This window comes from Nothobranchius furzeri, chromosome 15, assembly GCF_043380555.1.
Source record: "Nothobranchius furzeri strain GRZ-AD chromosome 15, NfurGRZ-RIMD1, whole genome shotgun sequence".
NCBI lineage: Eukaryota > Metazoa > Chordata > Actinopteri > Cyprinodontiformes > Nothobranchiidae > Nothobranchius > Nothobranchius furzeri.
The window spans coordinates 44,964,355-44,981,368 of NC_091755.1; the positions used below are offsets into that span (position 1 = coordinate 44,964,355).

At 48.4% G+C, this 17,014-nt stretch overlaps 2 protein-coding genes across 6 annotated transcripts in view; one reads left to right on the forward strand and one right to left on the reverse strand.

Moving 5' to 3' along the window:
* The window catches only part of prkcz (protein kinase C, zeta), a 95,303-nt gene extending 85,047 nt beyond the window's left edge, over positions 1 to 10,256 (forward strand). For all 4 annotated transcript variants that reach the window (XM_015968705.3, XM_070544916.1, XM_015968706.3 and 1 more), the window contains 2 exons: positions 1,334 to 1,449; positions 8,417 to 10,256. In XM_015968705.3, coding sequence (XP_015824191.3) covers positions 1,334 to 1,449; positions 8,417 to 8,504 — 204 coding nt within the window. In that variant the 3' untranslated portion in view covers positions 8,505 to 10,256. The remainder of the gene's footprint in view (positions 1 to 1,333; positions 1,450 to 8,416) is intronic.
* A 1,763-nt stretch (positions 10,257 to 12,019) lies between these two features.
* On the reverse strand, positions 12,020 to 15,308 carry si:ch73-70k4.1 (FA core complex associated protein 20). Of its 2 annotated transcripts, none has more exons than XM_015968704.3 (4): positions 14,958 to 15,308; positions 14,519 to 14,702; positions 13,821 to 14,236; positions 12,020 to 13,293 (listed from the first exon to the last, which is right to left on the reverse strand). In XM_015968704.3, the coding sequence occupies exons 1-4, from the start codon at positions 15,083 to 15,085 to the stop codon at positions 13,221 to 13,223; spliced, it is 801 nt and encodes a 266-aa protein (XP_015824190.3). In that variant the 5' UTR covers positions 15,086 to 15,308; the 3' UTR covers positions 12,020 to 13,220. The 2 variants fall into 2 exon arrangements, with proteins under 2 accessions (XP_015824190.3, XP_015824189.3); XM_015968703.3 differs by having other exon boundaries at positions 13,821 to 14,239; positions 14,958 to 15,301.
* Positions 15,309 to 17,014: the final 1,706 nt, after the last annotated feature.

A 17,014-nucleotide genomic window follows, 5' to 3' on the forward strand; every position in this document is an offset into this window, starting at 1 on the left:
GATGAGGATGATGAGGATGAGAATGAGGATGATGATGAAGAGAATGATGTGTATGATGTTGAGGATGATGAGGAGGAGGAGGATGATGAGGATGATGATGAAGATGAGGATGATGAGGATGAGAATGAGGATGATGAGGAGGATGATGGTGATGAGTATGATGAGGAGGATGATGAGGAGGAGGATGGTGATGAGGATGTTGATGATGAGGATGAGAATGAGGATGATGAGGAGGAGGATGGTGATGATGATGAGGATGATGATGATGAGGATGAGAATGAGGATGATGAGGAGGAGGATAGTGATGATGATGAGTATGAGAATGAGGATGATGAGGATGATGATGAGGAGGATGAGGAGGAGGATGATGATGATGGGGCGACGGTGGCACAGGAGTTAAGTGCTTGCCCCGTAATCGGAAGGTTGCAGGTTCGAGCCCCACTCAGTCTGTCGCTGTCGTTGTGTCCTTGGGCAAGACACTTAACCCACGTTGCCTGCTGGTGGTGGTCGGAGGGACCGGTGGCGCCAGTGCTCTGCAGCCTCACCTCTGTCAGTGCGCCCCAGGGCAGCTGTGGCTACATTGTAGTTCATCCCCACCAGTGTGTGAATGTGTGTGTGAATGGGTGAATGACTGATTGTGTTGTAAAGCGCCTTGGGGGGTTCCAGGACTCTAGAAGGCGCTATATCAAATACAGGCCATTTACAATTTTTACCATGATGATGAGGGTGAGGATGATGAGCATGAGAATGAGGATGATGATGAGGAGGATGGTGATGATGAGGAGGATGATGAGGAGGAGGAGGATGGTGATGATGATGATGAGGATGATGATGATGATGAGTATGAGGATGAGGATGATGAGTATGAGAATGAGGATGATGAGGAGGAGGATGGTGATGATGATGAGTATGATGATGAGGATGATGAGGAGGATGATGATGATGAGGATGAGGATGATGAGGATGAGAATGAGGATGATGATGAGGAGGAGGATGAGAATGAGGATGATGATGATGATGATGAGGGTGAGGATGATGATGAGGATGAGTATGATGATGATGAGGGTGAGGATGATGATGATGAAGATGATGAGGATGATGAGCATGAGGATAATGAGGATGAGGATGATGATGATGATGATGATGAGGATGAGGATGATGATGAGCATGAGGATAATGATGATGAGGATGAGGAGGAGGAGGATGATGATGAAGATGATGAGGATGAGGATAATGAGGATGAGGATGAGGATGATGATGAAGATGATGAGGATGATGATGATCTTGTCCTCCTCCTGCTGGTGACAGACACCTTTTATTTGTTCTTCCTCAGCTGGAGAAGAAAGAGATGACTCCGCCCTTCAAACCTCAGATCTCTGACGAGTACGGCTTGGAAAACTTTGACACGCAGTTCACCAACGAGCCGGTGCAGCTAACGCCGGACGACCAGTGAGTACAGCTGTTCACTGATCTCAGGTCAGATAGAGGCTGGATGACCTCAGGTGGGCCTGAGGCTGGAGCTTCTGGACTCTCATGGCACGGCGTTATGGTTGGATCCTGGTTTTTAATACTTCTCTGCAGGAACGCAACTCTGATCTAATCCACCTCCTATCATCACAAGTATCTCCTCACACATCCTGGATATAAAACGCTCATTTGGGACAATCAGAAAATAAATCCACACCAAACAGGACCAGGTGGAGTCCAGTCCTGGTCCTGGAGGTCCACCAGGACTACAACTCCCATCATCCCTGATCCGGTCCTTACTTTATTTGAAGCAGTTAAATCCATCCTAACCTGAGAAGATGTTTCAGGTTTAGTGAAGATTTAACTTTTAACGTGAAATAATAGTTAGAATGATCTGATCTCTCGTGCTGATGTAATGAAAACATGAATAAAATGTTTTCTAGTTAATATTTTTACATCACAGCTAAAATAAAAACAAATAAAACCTAATCTTAAGCTAAAACAATAGCAACGCTGGGCATTTCACCTTCGTTTATTAAACTATCACTCATATATTTATTCATCATGTTTAAAAAACAAAACAAGTAAATGTTCTTCCTGCAGTACCCAGATCCGCCACCAGAGGGACACACATGAAGAAGGTACTGATCCTGTTCATTTCTGCTCTTCTGGTTTCAACACCGAGGTTCTGACGGCCGTCAGCTTCACTAGAAACGCTCAGAGCCGATGCTCGCTGTGCTGCCTCCCTCGAGTCCTTCGCCCATCGGGGACATTGTCCTGATTAACGGCAACACGGAGCTTCCAGGATCCGACGGGAGCTGGTTTTTCCTTTTGGAGAGAAAGACGAAGGAAAGCTGGCAGAACAACAGACACGACTCAGACGCTGCTGCTGCTGCAGACGCAGAAATAGATTCGTTACGGCTCCGCTGATCCCTGCCAGGAGATATTACCAGGCTTTTGTTAGGCAGCGTTTCTGCAGAAGTCCATGCTGGATTGATTGTTCAGGCTCCAACATTTAGATTTCCTCCTGCAAAGCATTTAATGGATGCGAGCAGAAAATTAAATAACCAAAGCCAGTCCCAAAGAACGGCTCTTTGTCAGCAGAAAAGATCAGGTGAGGCTTTAGTCTGTAGGCCGAAGAAGAAGACGGAGCATGGAAACATGAAGTCATGATGTTCTGAGCTGTAATCGGGTTAAAACACGTCTGACCCGCTTCTTCTGTTGTTAGAAACTCATTTTCTGATGAAAACAGAAAACAAAAGTTCAGATGAAAACATTTCTGCATCGTTTTAACCTCCACGACCCGTTTCAGATAAACCCCACCCACCTGGGCCCGCTCCTCCTCCTTTTCAGCAATAAATCCAGAGCATGCCAGGCCTGCAGGGGGCAGTAGTTCCCCAAGTCACCGGCATCTTTGCTGAAACAGGTTCTGTGGAATAACCAGTGGTGGTCAAAACCTCTGGTCTTCTACGTAGAGTAACTGTAAGAACAAGCGAGTCACGTGACTCGCAATGGACTTGGAGAATTCACGCATCGGTCGGAGGTGTTTGAAAGAATCGTTTATCTCCTTCGGCGTGGACGACAGAACGATCCGGAGGTACCCTCGGGTGGGCAGGGCGAAACCATGCGGTTCCTGTTAACGAGAATCACAAAATCCAACGTTTACCATTTTTATCTTACCAAGTAGATGACATCATCACTGAGTCATGGCAACTTCCTGTGACTAACCCAAACTCTGAATGGTGTGTCCACCTGAGCTCCAAAGGGGGCGGGGCTTTACCACCTGTTTCACCAGTGGCCTAACAGCTGAGTCTTAAGTCTTCTTCTGGGTTTTATGAGTGACGTTTACATGAAACCAGCTGTTTTGTTGCTCCGAAGCCAGAAGGTTAAAACTCGTCATCGTTTATTTAACTAAACATCAGTTTCAGTTCAGACCTTCAGGCTACAGTCAGCTGTCGCGTGAATGGGTGAATAAATAAAGGCCATTTACAGTCGGACTGATGGACAGATGTCTGTTTTTATCTCCGTACTCCAGTCCATCTCAGGCTCTCCTCCTTCACAATAAAAGCCTCCTTTGAAGCTGCAGTAATTAGTGTTCTCCCCAGCAGAACCCTTATCAAACGCCCGTCACGTTCTGCAGCCGTGACAGGCTTCTCCCTCAGACTCAAGGAGCTTCTCCAACTTCAAACCAGCCTGGCGGCTCATTAAGAGGCTGCAGCCGGATGGCGCCGGCGCTCATCCTTCCTCGTTTGTGACAGCGTTTGATGATGGGAATCTGTCAGAGTGTTGCTGAAGAGAGGCAGGGGTGATGGGGGGAGTCGGGTGAGTAGCTCACTGTCACTTCAGTGGTAGACACATCAAACACACATCAGAAGACACGATGGCAGCGGCGGTGGCCCTGGAAACCAACCTCACTCGGAGTCTTTCCTTCTCCTGGACTTCCCGTTTCTGTTCCCGCCTGATTAAAAAGAGGACGAGGAATAAAAGAAAGACCCACGCCTTTTCCCTGCATCTTTGTCTCCTATCTCTTCTCCCTTGCCTCTGTTGCCAAGGAGAGAGGCTGACATCGCCCACTCCTGCTAGGAGGGGGTGATGCAAACAGCTCTCCAGTCTCCCCCCTGCTCCCACTCATGATGGGCTTGGCACAAGAAGAAAGAGAAGTGAGCGTCGTGGAGGGAGAGGGAAGCGTAAACCCTCCGTGTTCCACATTTACATTGCAGCAGTAAAAGCCTGGGGCCTTGCCAGGATGCTGAGGGTGGGGGGTTGGTTTGATACACCAGGTCTGTCTCTGAGAAAATGGCAGCCTGTCGTCTGGGGAAGCACACTTCAGTCTCCCCACCTCGGCCCTGGGGCTGGACGCCAGCGTTTGTTTTAGTTAGAGACGTTTCTGCTCCGTTCTACCTGCTGACCACCGTCGTCCAGAATCACACGCACCTGTGGATCGGTCAGCCAATAACAGTCTGGCTTGGCAGCACTTTCATCTGACGTTCACATGAATTCATTACTTTCTAAAGTCTAGAACTGGGTTTCTATAGCAACAGGTCATCCTTTACTCATTCTGCAAAGCAATCCTTGGTCAACATGACAATCCTTCCATCTTAGATCACGGTGACATCATTTATAGGACCGCTTCCTAAAAACTTCTTCATGAACTCGATGTCATTCAACACTCAGCCACCAGTTTGGTCACTGGTGCCCCTTTCACTACTCATCATGGTGATCAGTAGTTTCTGATCAGTGTTCCTGCGTCTGAGTGTTAAAGACAGCTTTAATTCTGTTCTGATAGCGTGTAGATATTATATATGAGAAGCTTACCGTGTGTCTGTTGCTGCTGCCGACTGGCCAGATTGTAAATGAGAATGAGTTCTCAGGTTAAAGGTAAATAAAATAATAAAACAGCCAGTCACAGGCCACACCCTCATGTTAACGGCTTCAGCAGGGTCCAGGTTTCACGCTGCTCCCAAACACTCAGTTGTTCAAATCTTATTTTTGAGCCCCAGAACTGGAACAACATAGCTAAAGGATGAACCGTCGCCTCTAGCCTCCTCTAACCTGGGACAGGGCCGGGACGTGGTTGGAACAGGGTCAGGACAAGTCCGGAGCGTGGTCCAGGACGTGGTCAGGTCAGGGCCGAGACAGGTCTAGGACAGGGTCGGGACAGGTCCAGGACAGGTCCAGGACGTGGTCGGGTCAGGGCCGGGACAGGTCCAGGACGTGGTCGGGTCAGGGCCGGGACAGGTCCAGGACGGGTCCAGGACATGGTCAGGTCAGGGTCGGGTCAGGGCCGGGACGTGGTCGGGACAGATCTGGGACAGGTCCAGAATGTGGTCGGGACAGATCCAGGACGGGTCCAGGACATGGTCAGGTCAGGGTCGGGTCAGGTCCAGGACGTGGTCGGGACAGATCTGGGACGTGGTCGGGTCAGGGTCGGGACAGGTCCAGGACAGGGTCAGGACAGATCTGGGACAGGTCTAGGACAGGGTCGGGACAGGTCCAGGACGTGGTCGGGTCAGGGCCGGGACAGGGCCGGGTCAGGGTCGGGACAGGTCCAGGACAGGGTCGGGACAGATCTGGGACAGGTCCAGGACGGGTCCAGGACATGGTCAGGTCAGGGTCGGGTCAGGGCCGGGACGTGGTCGGGTCAGGGCCGGGACAGGTCCAGGACGGGTCCAGGACGTGGTCAGGTCAGGGCCGAGACAGGTCCAGGACAGGGTCGGGACAGGTCCAGGACAGGGTCGGGACAGGTCCAGGACAGGGTCGGGACAGGTCCAGGACAGGGTCGGGACAGATCTGGGACAGGTCCAGGACGTGGTCGGGACAGATCTGGGACAGGTCCAGGACGTGGTCGGGACAGATCTGGGACAGGTCCAGGACAGCTTAGCCGTGGGGGTCTGCTGCTGAGCATGTTGAGTTTAAAGTTTAGATTTCCTGAGTCCAGAAGTAGACCACGGACATTCTCATGGTTTTCTCTTGTTTTCTGGCCAACTTCCCTCCCACCTCGCTCCGTTTTCTTCTCCTTGCATCTGGGAATGCTTTCAAATCATCCAGGCCTGGAAAGAAAAGGCAGCGCTGGTGGAGCACGCTGTTTGTTTTGGTCATCGACCAAAGCTTCTCCCCCCTCTGAGAGTCCAGGGTGAAAAACACCTCCCTGTTCTAAATCTAATGGTTGACCTCCTCCCACAGCGAGAGCTCTTCACATCGGATCAGACGGGACAAAAATATTTGCTTCATCAATATTCCAGTCAGCACACTGGAGGAGAAAGACATTGTAGCGTTTCATTCACTTGTCCCGGCGCGCCGTGTGGGTGGGATCGGCAACCTGTTGGACACCGCCGGTGGCCCCTAAAGTGAGACTCCCACCCACCTGGTGGAGCAGAGAACGCACCTTTTGTTTTAACTTCAAAGCCCCCCGCTCGGTGTCCGCTGGGAGGAAAGTCTCAGCCTGTCCCAGTGAGAGGCCACACACACACACACACACACACACACACACAAACACACGCACACACGGGTAAACAGCCTGTTGCTAAGGGCCGCTCTTCAGCCTCTATGAGGTTCCACTTCATTTACCTGCGACGCTGCTCTTGTGAAGCTTTCTCACCAAAACAAAGAACCAGAACAAGTCCTTCCATTGGTCGGCTCCACTTTCTTCCATCTGGCGGGGGAGCGAGAGGTCTGATTATTCCGTCTCCCTGAGTGGCCTCCGATTCGCCGCCGGTACGAACCGCGGCGGCTTTGGTTGCTGTTTCAGAACGAGGCTCTGGTCGGTGGAAACACCAAAAACATATCTAAGTGTTTGGAAACGCCGGCTTCATCTGACTGGCCCGACTCACCAAATACGTGGAGCCATTTTTACGTTAAACTGGTTCTTAGGCTCAGCAGCGTCCGTAAATAACCGCCGTGCCCAGGAGGAAGGCTCACACCTGCTCCGTCTACCTGAGCTAAACTTATCTGAAGTTTGAGTTTTCACCAAAGGTTGTGGGCGGGGCCTAACCTCTCACCAGATCAGGGTCCAGTCCCCAGTTCATCTACTCGTCATTATTGTACTGCCACCTTAGCCCCGCCCCCTGAGAACAGACAGTAGTGCCATCCAGCGGTGGCCAGAGGTGCACAATGACTGTTGGCTCCACCCCCGTATTCAAATTCACAAAAACTTTATTACTCCCAGAGGGATTAGTATCTGATGCGTCCCAGAAGCGCTGTCTTTTATGGTCTGTTGTTTAGCGGCACATTTCCAGGACACACCAAGCTCAGCAAACAGGAAGTGGTTTAAAGCATCCAGCAAATTTCAAAATATCACATGCAGGTTTGCTTCGGCTTAACTAAGGAACAAACATGGCTGCAGTAATTTAACCAAAGCGTTGGTGATAACAGGAAATAAACCAGACCTTTTGCATTCACGCGGTCATATTTCTGCGTGCTTGTTATCATGTGAACTGGTGAAACCTCGTGTGATCCGTTCTCCTGCGTTCATGACCAGACGCATGGAAACGCTACCGGAGAGGAGGGGACGCACCGCTGAGGTCACAGGAAACGCGCAGCCTCACGTCTGCTGTAACAACAGTTAGATGCTCGTGTTTTCATTAAAGATCTTTTAAAAGTAAGAATTTAAACGTGCTTCATCACGTTGTCTGGTGTTCCGTCTTCCCACGCCACTTGGAGGCATCGTTGAAAACAGGAAGTCCCTCGTAGCCTTTGCTCTGTGACCTTCGTGACTAAGTCAACTCCAAATGATGTCAGAAAACGGAGATGTTGAGACGTAGTGGGCGTGGCCTGTGGTGACATGGTGAATGCTGCGGCGTCACTGTAGCTGCCCCTGGCACCATGAAGAAAAGAACGGAGAGCCTCGACGGGTGCATGAACTTTTATTCGTTTCTCTGGTCCAATGCCTTGGACTTCACTCCATGAGTTGCACCGTGAAAACTGTGTAGAGATGTACAAAGCATAAATAAAAACGTCGATGTCACAACACAAATAGATTATATTCTCACATTTACCTTGCCCCGCTGGCCGAGGGTGCTAAACAAAACAATAACTCCTCAGAGCTGCTTTATCTGTAGATGTGACTCGGTGATGGACAGGAAAACCAAACAATGACTAGAGTGTCGAACTAATAACCCAAACAAAAGCGTCAATACAGCAAAACTTACGTGGGGATGCAGTCGGCCATGTGCAGCTGAGGTGAATTTAGGCTAAAGACATCATTTCAGCACTTCAGTGTTACCTTCTCTACAAACAACTTAACCCAAGCCGTTTTCTCTGGAAGGGTGTGGCTTGTATGAATTCTGTGAGCCGATTAAGGGTCACTGGCATCAGCTGCTCAGCTGGCCGCTACAGTCACCGTGATGGTGAATATTGGGTTCGGTTACGTTAAACAGCGTTGCCTCTTCTCTGTTTCCTGAGTAAAAGAATGAAATGTTGACGCTGATGTTTCTGCTGCCTCCTCCTGCAGGGACGTCATCAAGAGGATAGACCAGTCTGAGTTCGAGGGCTTCGAGTACATCAACCCTCTGCTGCTGTCCACAGAAGAGTCCGTATGAGGACACACCAGCTTCCCGTGTCCACGTGCGTCTCGGACAAACCGGTGGTGGAGGCGAGAGCGTCCTTCCTGGGCTCCAGGCTTCACCGACGATCCGACTCTAGTTTCTTGGTGCTGAGGAGGAAAACAGAAACTCTGGACTGCTAGAACATTCCTCGCTGTTTTATTTCCTTTTCTTCTTCAGATGATTTCCTTTTTCCGACCGAGCGTCCCACTTCCCTGTCAGAGCATGGCCAGCGTTGTAATTCCCAAACAGGAATGTTTCATTCTGTGCCTGACGTGATGGGAACACTCCAGCCCGCCTCACGTCCCGGGACGATGTACGAACTCCATCACTGAAGGACTAGACACGATGAGTGGTCTGTTTAGTGTGTGCTAGGAGGCAACAGCAGAATGTAGATGTGTAAGGCGATGCAGGCAGTGAGGTAAAGTCAACGATGCCTTCTCATTGGTGCAAGCGGCACGTCCTCAGTAGAAAACACAACTTCTGATTTTCACTAACAAACGGAGGAAGATGCAGAAGACGAGAAGTTTTATTTAAAAAGTGCCTCAAGGATCAAATTGGTGACGTCTCCGATCGCACTTACTGGACGTTCTTCCCGTCACGGATTTCAGGAAGTAGATCCAGTCCCTGGCAGCATCCCGATTCATCCCAACACAGATCCGTGATTTCAGTTCAGATTATTAAAGTGAAACTCGTTAGTTCTCATTCTCGATTTCTGAGCCAGTAAAGGTCAAAGGTCAACAGAAAGAATCAGAGTAATCTAAGTATTAAACTGTTTTAACCTGAGCTGCTTTCAGCCCCGGGAAACATTTAAAAGTTTATTTAAATAATTGATCCTAAACAACAAAGTTGTTTCCGTTGCAGACGAGTGGAGATGGAGGTAAATATAACGACGTGAAACAATCAGAACCAGCCGGCTTGGTTTTACATAATCATGGAAAAATACCCGGGATGGTTCGGATTAGGTCTGATCATTTAGGTTCATGTTGGGAATTTTTCACCTTATAATTTATCTGTATTAAATAATGTGAATGAAAAAAAAAACCTGTATATTTTTGCCTTTTGGCTGTGATGATGTGTCCACCGGAGGGACGGGGACAGTTGGTTCACACAGGTGGAAGTAAACTAACGTGATAAATGACCGCAGCTCCTGCTCTGGATGTGGACTTTTACATCAGTCTTGTGAATATTCAGGTTTTTGTTGGTATCTGAGCTGATTTTGTGGAAAGTTTTTATAATAAATTCATTTAATGACTCAATCCACCTTAAACCAAAAGGATAGAGCTTTGCTCATCTCGCGCTCGGAGGGTTTTGGTCTCTTCTGGAAGTTTTTTATGTTTTTTTTTTTTACATTGTGTCTGAAGTCAGTTTGGAGATGCTGCTCCACCATCAGCCCATTCACTCCTTGCACTTCCAAACACGTCAGGAACAAGAAGAGCTTTAATTTCATCACAACAGGAATACCGAGCGGATCCCAAACTCACAGGAGTTTCCTACAAAAACAAGAACATCTGGTTCGGGGCTGGACTTCTTCTGCAGCACTTCTGGTCCTTCTCAACACTAAATGAGCGTTTGTGGGGTTTCTTTTCTAAGGGACCAACAATAAACAAAGTCCTTGAATCCTGAAGGTTGTTTAAACATTAAACATAATGAATGAAATAAGATTGTTAGTTTTATTTATTTTGGATCTGCTTAAATTGGCTTTGTTTTTGTAAATAAGTAATTATTAAAAAAACAGTTTTTCCGTGAGCTGAGCCCGTCCTTGTGTTTCTGCAGACAAAAGCATGAAAGTGTCTGCAGATGCTCCAGTTTTCTGTTGCTTCTCTCAGCGTCAGAGCTTCTGATCACAGCGAGTGCAGAAGGTAATTAACCGACACTCATCCTCTAATTTTCTCAGTTTCTTGGAGATGAAGAAAATAAACTCCCAGCTGTTTACTAGAATATTCATGAATGTGCATGTTCAGATGAGTGCACCAGCAGCGTCACAATCAGTGATTACAGCCAGATTTACCTTTTATCTCGTTTTCCAGTTAACTAAAACAGACATGTTCACAGTCTGCATGTTTTCCACTCAAATGGTGCAATAATCAGGATTTTTATGCAGCTAAAAACTGCAACAAGCTGCACTTTTGTTGATTTTAAAACACAAGTTTCAGATTTTATTTTAACTCCTGTACATTCGTTATTTGGGTTAGTTTAATGGTCTAAAAGCTGATTTAGTCATCATTGGTCTTAAGTCACCACTTGTAGTCCAGATGAGAAAAAAGTGAACAAAAAAGGGTATTTTTATAAATCTGTGTTAATTATGAAAAGTTTCCAGAAAGACTGAATCCGGGTTAAGACCGTGAGGAGCTCCATGATCCAGGAGGAGATCAGAGAAGAGCCGAGGAGTCTGCTCCTCCTGTAGGTGCTGAGAGGAGAGTCCAGGGCAAACCCAGAAGTCAGTGAAAGGTTTACTGCCCTCTCTGGTCTGGGGACTCAATTATAGTAATACAACATTTCAATGTGTTGACCACTTTTCAGAAGAAATCTTTACTGATGACAAATTCCAGCTCCACCACAGAGCTAACATGAAACTAACAAACACGACTGTTAAGATGCTGTTTTGTCCAGAAATTTTGACTAAGTTGTTTCAACAAGTTACAAAAGAGTCCCTCGTGAAGCGTGTGGATGTTGTAAAAAAAAAAAAAAAAAAAAGCAGATCATCGGGAAAATGTCATGTTTGTCTCAGGACACAGTTAGCTTATCTTAGCATAAACATTAGCTGTGTGTCCCTCTCATATCTTCATCGTTTTGAATCGCATTCATGTTTGTACAAGTGTCTCCGCTCTACAAATATAACCAAACTGGCCAAATGTTTTCTCTGTATGAAAATAAATGACGCTTTTGTAAAAAAAAAAAAAATCCCTCCTAAAAGCTAAGAATGTTGGTTAAGCTAGCCGCGTCATTTCCGGTTGTGAATTCGGGACGTTTGTCCAGCGTGTTCTAAGGTCGGTGCTAGCTGTTCTCTGTTGGTTCGTTAGAACATTATCCAGCTTTTGTTTTAGGTCAGAACTTTTTGCTGCTGTTTTTATTTTCTGGTATTTTCCAGCTGAGGAACGATTCTCAGCAGCAGCTCGACTCTCCGACCACTTTAGCGCTCCGTACGGGCCAGGCGCGCTGATTAGCATCTGATTAGCATCTGATGATCATTTAGCTCCTCACAGAAAGGAGCCCCTCCACACTTAACCAGCTCAGAGTCAAGTATGTCGCCTGCAAACACAAACATGTTACAGGAAAAGCTGCGACTAATGACTCCGATAATTAAGTTGATTAGGAGGGAAACGTTTTTTCCGGGGAACTAAACACCTGGAGGACCAAACTCAGCAGCGACTGACATCACACAGGTAGTTCCAGCAGATGATCTGATTAGATGTCCTCCTGCTGCGCTCGTCTGCATATTCATACATTAAAAAATTATTTTCAGAAAAACGTTTTAATAAGAAAACCAAGTTCACATTTTTTGTCTTGGGATGTTTTTATTAGCATAATAATAATTTAATTTAAAAATTCATTTAGTTGAGTTTGTGTTCAGATGACCAAACCATCACTTTTCCATGGTTGGGTCAGATTCAGGAGGACCAGCCTCACCTGGGTCCAGGTCCGTAGAGGATGATGAAGACTGGTTCAATCCCAAAACTTCCTCCTCCCGGCCAGGGGTGTGAGTGGAAGCGGAAGCTGACCACGCCCCTTTTGCGTCATTGATCCGCACTTCACCCAAGTCTGCATGGATGTGGACTTGGGTGAAGTGTATTATCCACAATCCATTGCTGTGGGAGCAAAGGCTCAAGTTCCTTTTCTGAACATGTATTTTCTAATGAAAGTTCGTTTTAGGACGATTAGTTGATGCTCTGAAACTTTTAGTCAAAGCAGCGACGAATGTACGATTATTACAAATAACTGTTTGTTTGAAAGCTGCCAACTCCGTCACTGCCAGCATTTTTCAGCGATTTTACACTTTTTTTAAGAGTCCTAGAACGTTACGCGCTAGGATGATGTCATGGCCCAAACTACCAAAACAAAGAGGAGACTCACCTCTTACATCAGGAAGAATCCGCGCGATTCGAGCGTTATCCGTTCTTTCGTAATCCCTTGTTGAATTGTGATCGGCAGAAGCTTTTCCGGTTCGCGCCTCACTTATCGGATTTTCTGCTTCCTGATCACGTGACGTGTGACGTACGCGGATGAAGATCGGCTTTAGAGCTGAGATGTTTGTTCTCACGGTGCGGGGGCTCGTCCGACGCCCACACCGTAAAAAAACATGACTTTAGTCGTCATTGGCCATTAATGAGTTAATAAAGTTTATTTTTTTAAACATCACAGCGACCAGCATCCTGGTGATCGATGACGCATCGCATGCCCGTCTCAAATCAGCAATTATCTGCACACTTGTGAACCACACACTCGAAGTCTTACTGCACTTTCTCCAGGTGCACTTGGCTGAAGACCGCAGGGCGAGTCCCGGCGTGTTGATCTGATCGATGGAGGAGATGGAGTCTCCACTGACCGCTGGTAGGTGGGAGAAGGGTGAATGTGACCCAGAAACAGGAAGCGGTGGCTTTTCTCTTTATTTTTCCTGGTTTCTCCACTCGGTTTAATAAACACTGAAGTATCACGTAGAAGATGGATTCTGGAGAACATCTGGACCACCTGTGGGTCCAGCTTCCTGTCGCCTCACCAGGTCATGTCCATGTTCATCTCGGAGAGACACTGGGCCAGGTGTCCGTCCCGGTCCATCTGCGTGGACCTGAGGAGATGAGAACATGAGAATCACTACACCTCCCGGCTTTAGTTCAGCAGTTTTCACGGTTTTCCAGCGTTCCGTTATTAATCCCAACCTTGTTCTGTGTGTAAGCCAGCGTTACAGAGGAGGCCCGGTAATCCTAATTTTGTACCAAAAAAAAAAAAATCTGGTAAAATCGGGAATTAAGTTTAAATTTGAGTTCCGATTTGAAAAGCTCCTGCTTCTGTTAGAGCTCTTCTTGTTCTAGATGTTTCCTCTCTGGTGGAACCAGTTTGGGTTCTCCAGTCTCATCCCTTTAGTTATGCTATAAACCTTGGAGAAAACTGCTTGAGGGAGATGAGCAGGAGAACACAGTGTACCCATCTGGAGGACCGTAGACCGACCGGAGCTGCAGCTCCGGTTATGTTTCCTACCACAGAACGTTGTGGAGGAATTCTGCTTTTGAGAGAAGCTGGAAGTTCACATGAAAACCTCTGAAGAAACATCTGAGTGAAACAGAAGAAAGGATCTGAGTGATGTGGAGCTCGTACCCAACCGGGAATGCCTGGAGACACATGGGGCAGCTCTGAAGCTCTGCCTCTTCATCTCCTCTAACTCCCTGCTCCTCCTCTTCTTCAGCAGGAGACGATGGATCAGACACCTTCTGAGTGAGTTCTCGGTTCCCTGGTGCAGCCTTCTGTCCTCCGCACCGTCCTGCTGATGAAGACGATGACGAAGACGCCTCCTCCCCTCGTCGGACAGCTGGAGGTGGCTGACTCCTGCAGAGGGGCCTAGGAGACCCTGTGTGGAGGTGTGGGCTCCTGTCAGGTTGAGCAGCAGGTGTGGTCCATCCTGAGAAGTCCTGGGAGGAGGCGAGGCTCGATGGAGTCCTCAGGGAGGATTCTGGGAAAGGTCTGACCTCTGACCCGAGGTCGCACCACCGCTCCTGGTCTGAGTTTTTGGGTTTCTGCTGTGAAACAAAAAGATCTGAATCAGAACCAGTCGGATGGTCTCCAGGTGGGAATGACGTGGATAAAGCTTCAGCTGTAATCCCAGAGTGTCTGGATTAAAATCTGAGGATTTGGTTAAAACGTTTTTTCTGACATTAAAGAAAAATAAATGAACGGATTGTTTTAATCCCATAAGGTGTAATGAAGTCTGTCAGAAGCACCACAGGAGCCTGAATCTGGAGCATCTCAGCCCGCTGAGTCTGTGTTGTTCTCCACAGGAGCACCGTGACGTCACGTACCGCAGCGGAGCACGGCGGGAGATCAGGAAGCGGGTCCCAGCGCTCCTTATCCAGGTAGGGCAGAGCTGACGTCAGCGTGGCCGCCCACAGAGCCTCCGCGGAGCCGGGCGGCACCGTTCTCCACCAGGCCGGTGCTGACGGTGCTGACGGTGCCGCGCTGCGTCCGGAACCCGCGTCAGGCTCCCTGGAGGTCATCAGATGCGTTACAATGTAACTCGTTCCTTTTCAAACTACTTTAATGCATTTTTTTATCAATCTGTGAAATAATTCACGAGGCAGCTCTTTGATCTGCTGCGCGTGTCCTTTTGTTAAAGACGGGGGGGGGGGGGGTCACGTTCGGGTTACCATGGTAACGGGCCCAGAGACATCTTAGTGGAACAAAAACCGGATATAATAAAAGACTCGAAGCTTCGTCAGCAGAGGGTTACCGGAGACTCACCGGTGGGTGCTCGCGCCTCCGGTACCGGACGCGGACGGTAAACCTCGGTAGGTTGATGTTTCCGGTTCAACATCTTCCACTGAAGTCCTCTTACGTTTCAGTTTGGATTTCGGAAACTTTCCTGTCATTTCTCGTTTTTCGTCTTTCCGCGCCAGCTTGAGGAACAGGAACTTCCGGGTTTGTTACGTCTGACATCATTTGTGGGATCCAATCAGAAGCCCGCGTTGGGCCTGCCTGTCCAATCCGGTTAAACCACCAGACTGATGATTTGAGCTGTTTTGTTTTGATTCACTTTGAACGTAAAAACTCCGTTTCTGTGGTTCCGATCGCTGGTTTTCCTCCAGTTTGCTGCTTTTTTATCACCTTTAACTCTTTTTTATGTTTGTCTTTATTATAATTCATGATGCTGGTTAAACTATCCATAATCATTCTAATAATTAGCATTTTATCCTCAATAAATGTCGTTTTAAGGGTTAAAAGTCAGAAGAGAAGGTTAGAGTTCATGTTGGTTTGATGATATCTAGATCTTTGGGTTTGGTTCAGGTTCTGTCCCAAACCCGGTGAGGCTGGATTTGAAATCTGCTGGCGTCCTAAAAGGTGGACCATAGCAGCTGGTGAACACAAATAATCCTTTCGTTTTGTTTTATTGACACTAATAAAGTAAAATCATGGCACGTGCCGCCGTAGAGACACGGGTTATCAGTGGGAGCGGTACCGGCAGCACAGCTCTTACAATGTCTACAAATAATGAAGCCTTTTTATATGAGAAATTAAACAGAAGAAATGCTAAAGCAGCGGTCACCATGGTAACCCCCAGTGGCTCGTCAGGGTCACCTGTGTCAGAGCTCCTGAGGGGGCGGGGCTTCCTGAAGCTGCAGGACAGCGGCCGTCTGTGAGAGACCAGCCGGTAGACGTGTGTTCACGCTGCGTTCACACGGCCGCTCCGCGGGTTTGCACGAGCAGGAACGTCTGGCTGCCCGTCAGACGTGACTGTGGTCTGGTCTCCGGTGCCGTAGACGAGCAGCAGCGCTGTCCTGCTGGTTTAGTCTGCGAACATCAGAAGTACACAATCCCGTCCTGCTGAACCCGAACACAGGAGGAGGTGAGACAGGTTGCTGTTGAGCGTGAGACAACTGGGCGTCCCACGGTGTGATTGCATCGCTGAATACTCCAACTGGTGCTTCTGGGACTCCCGCCTGCAGCAGGGCTTCTACTGGAGGACGAGGTTACGTCATGCAGATGTGCTCGCCGTTGGGATGGCGCTGTGTTCCTCTGCAGGGACACATAGCGGAAAGTTGAAGTCATGATGTTGGTGGCACTTCTGAGCCTTTTAAGCTTTTGGCCAGAGGAGCAGGACCAACAGAGAGCAGATCTAGTTACGCTGTGGAAAAAGACTCAGGACAGCTGGAGAAGCAGGAGGGAGGCAGGAGGGCGGAGCTTAAGCAGGAGAGAACAGTCATTCAGATGAAGCTGCTCCTGTTTATGCAGAACACCGTCTTGGCTTTAAAGCACAGAGAAGTGGGCCGGGCCTGTGGTCCGGAGAGCTTTGGGAACAAACAGTCCAGCGCCTGGAAAGAAACATCATGTCACGCTGTGGGTTTCTCTGCTGCCATGGTTACGCCGGCGACGCCTGAGCTGCAGGTTAACAGCTGGGCGACACGTAAATATGAGACGGGCACGACTAATCAGCTGACTGACATGGCACCACTCCTCCATGGAAGTCCAGTCAGAACCGGTCCAGATTCAGAACCAGAACCACGTCACTGATAACTTATTATTAACTGAAGCAACCCTTGTTACTGCAGTCCTCCATCTTTAGCAGCCTGGCGCCTTTGGGCCACAGTGGGAAGGAAGACTCCCTCTGAACAGGAAGTTACCTGCAGCAGAACCAGAACCTGGAGAAGCATCCTTCTGCCCGGACCAACTGGTTCTGAGAGAACAGGAAGGAGACAAACACAAAAGGAAACCATCCATCCAGTTTCATCCTCTGTGGGGTCGGGTCACGGGGCAGCAGCCGGGAGAGGGGCCCAGACTTCCCTCTCCCCGGCCCCTTGGGC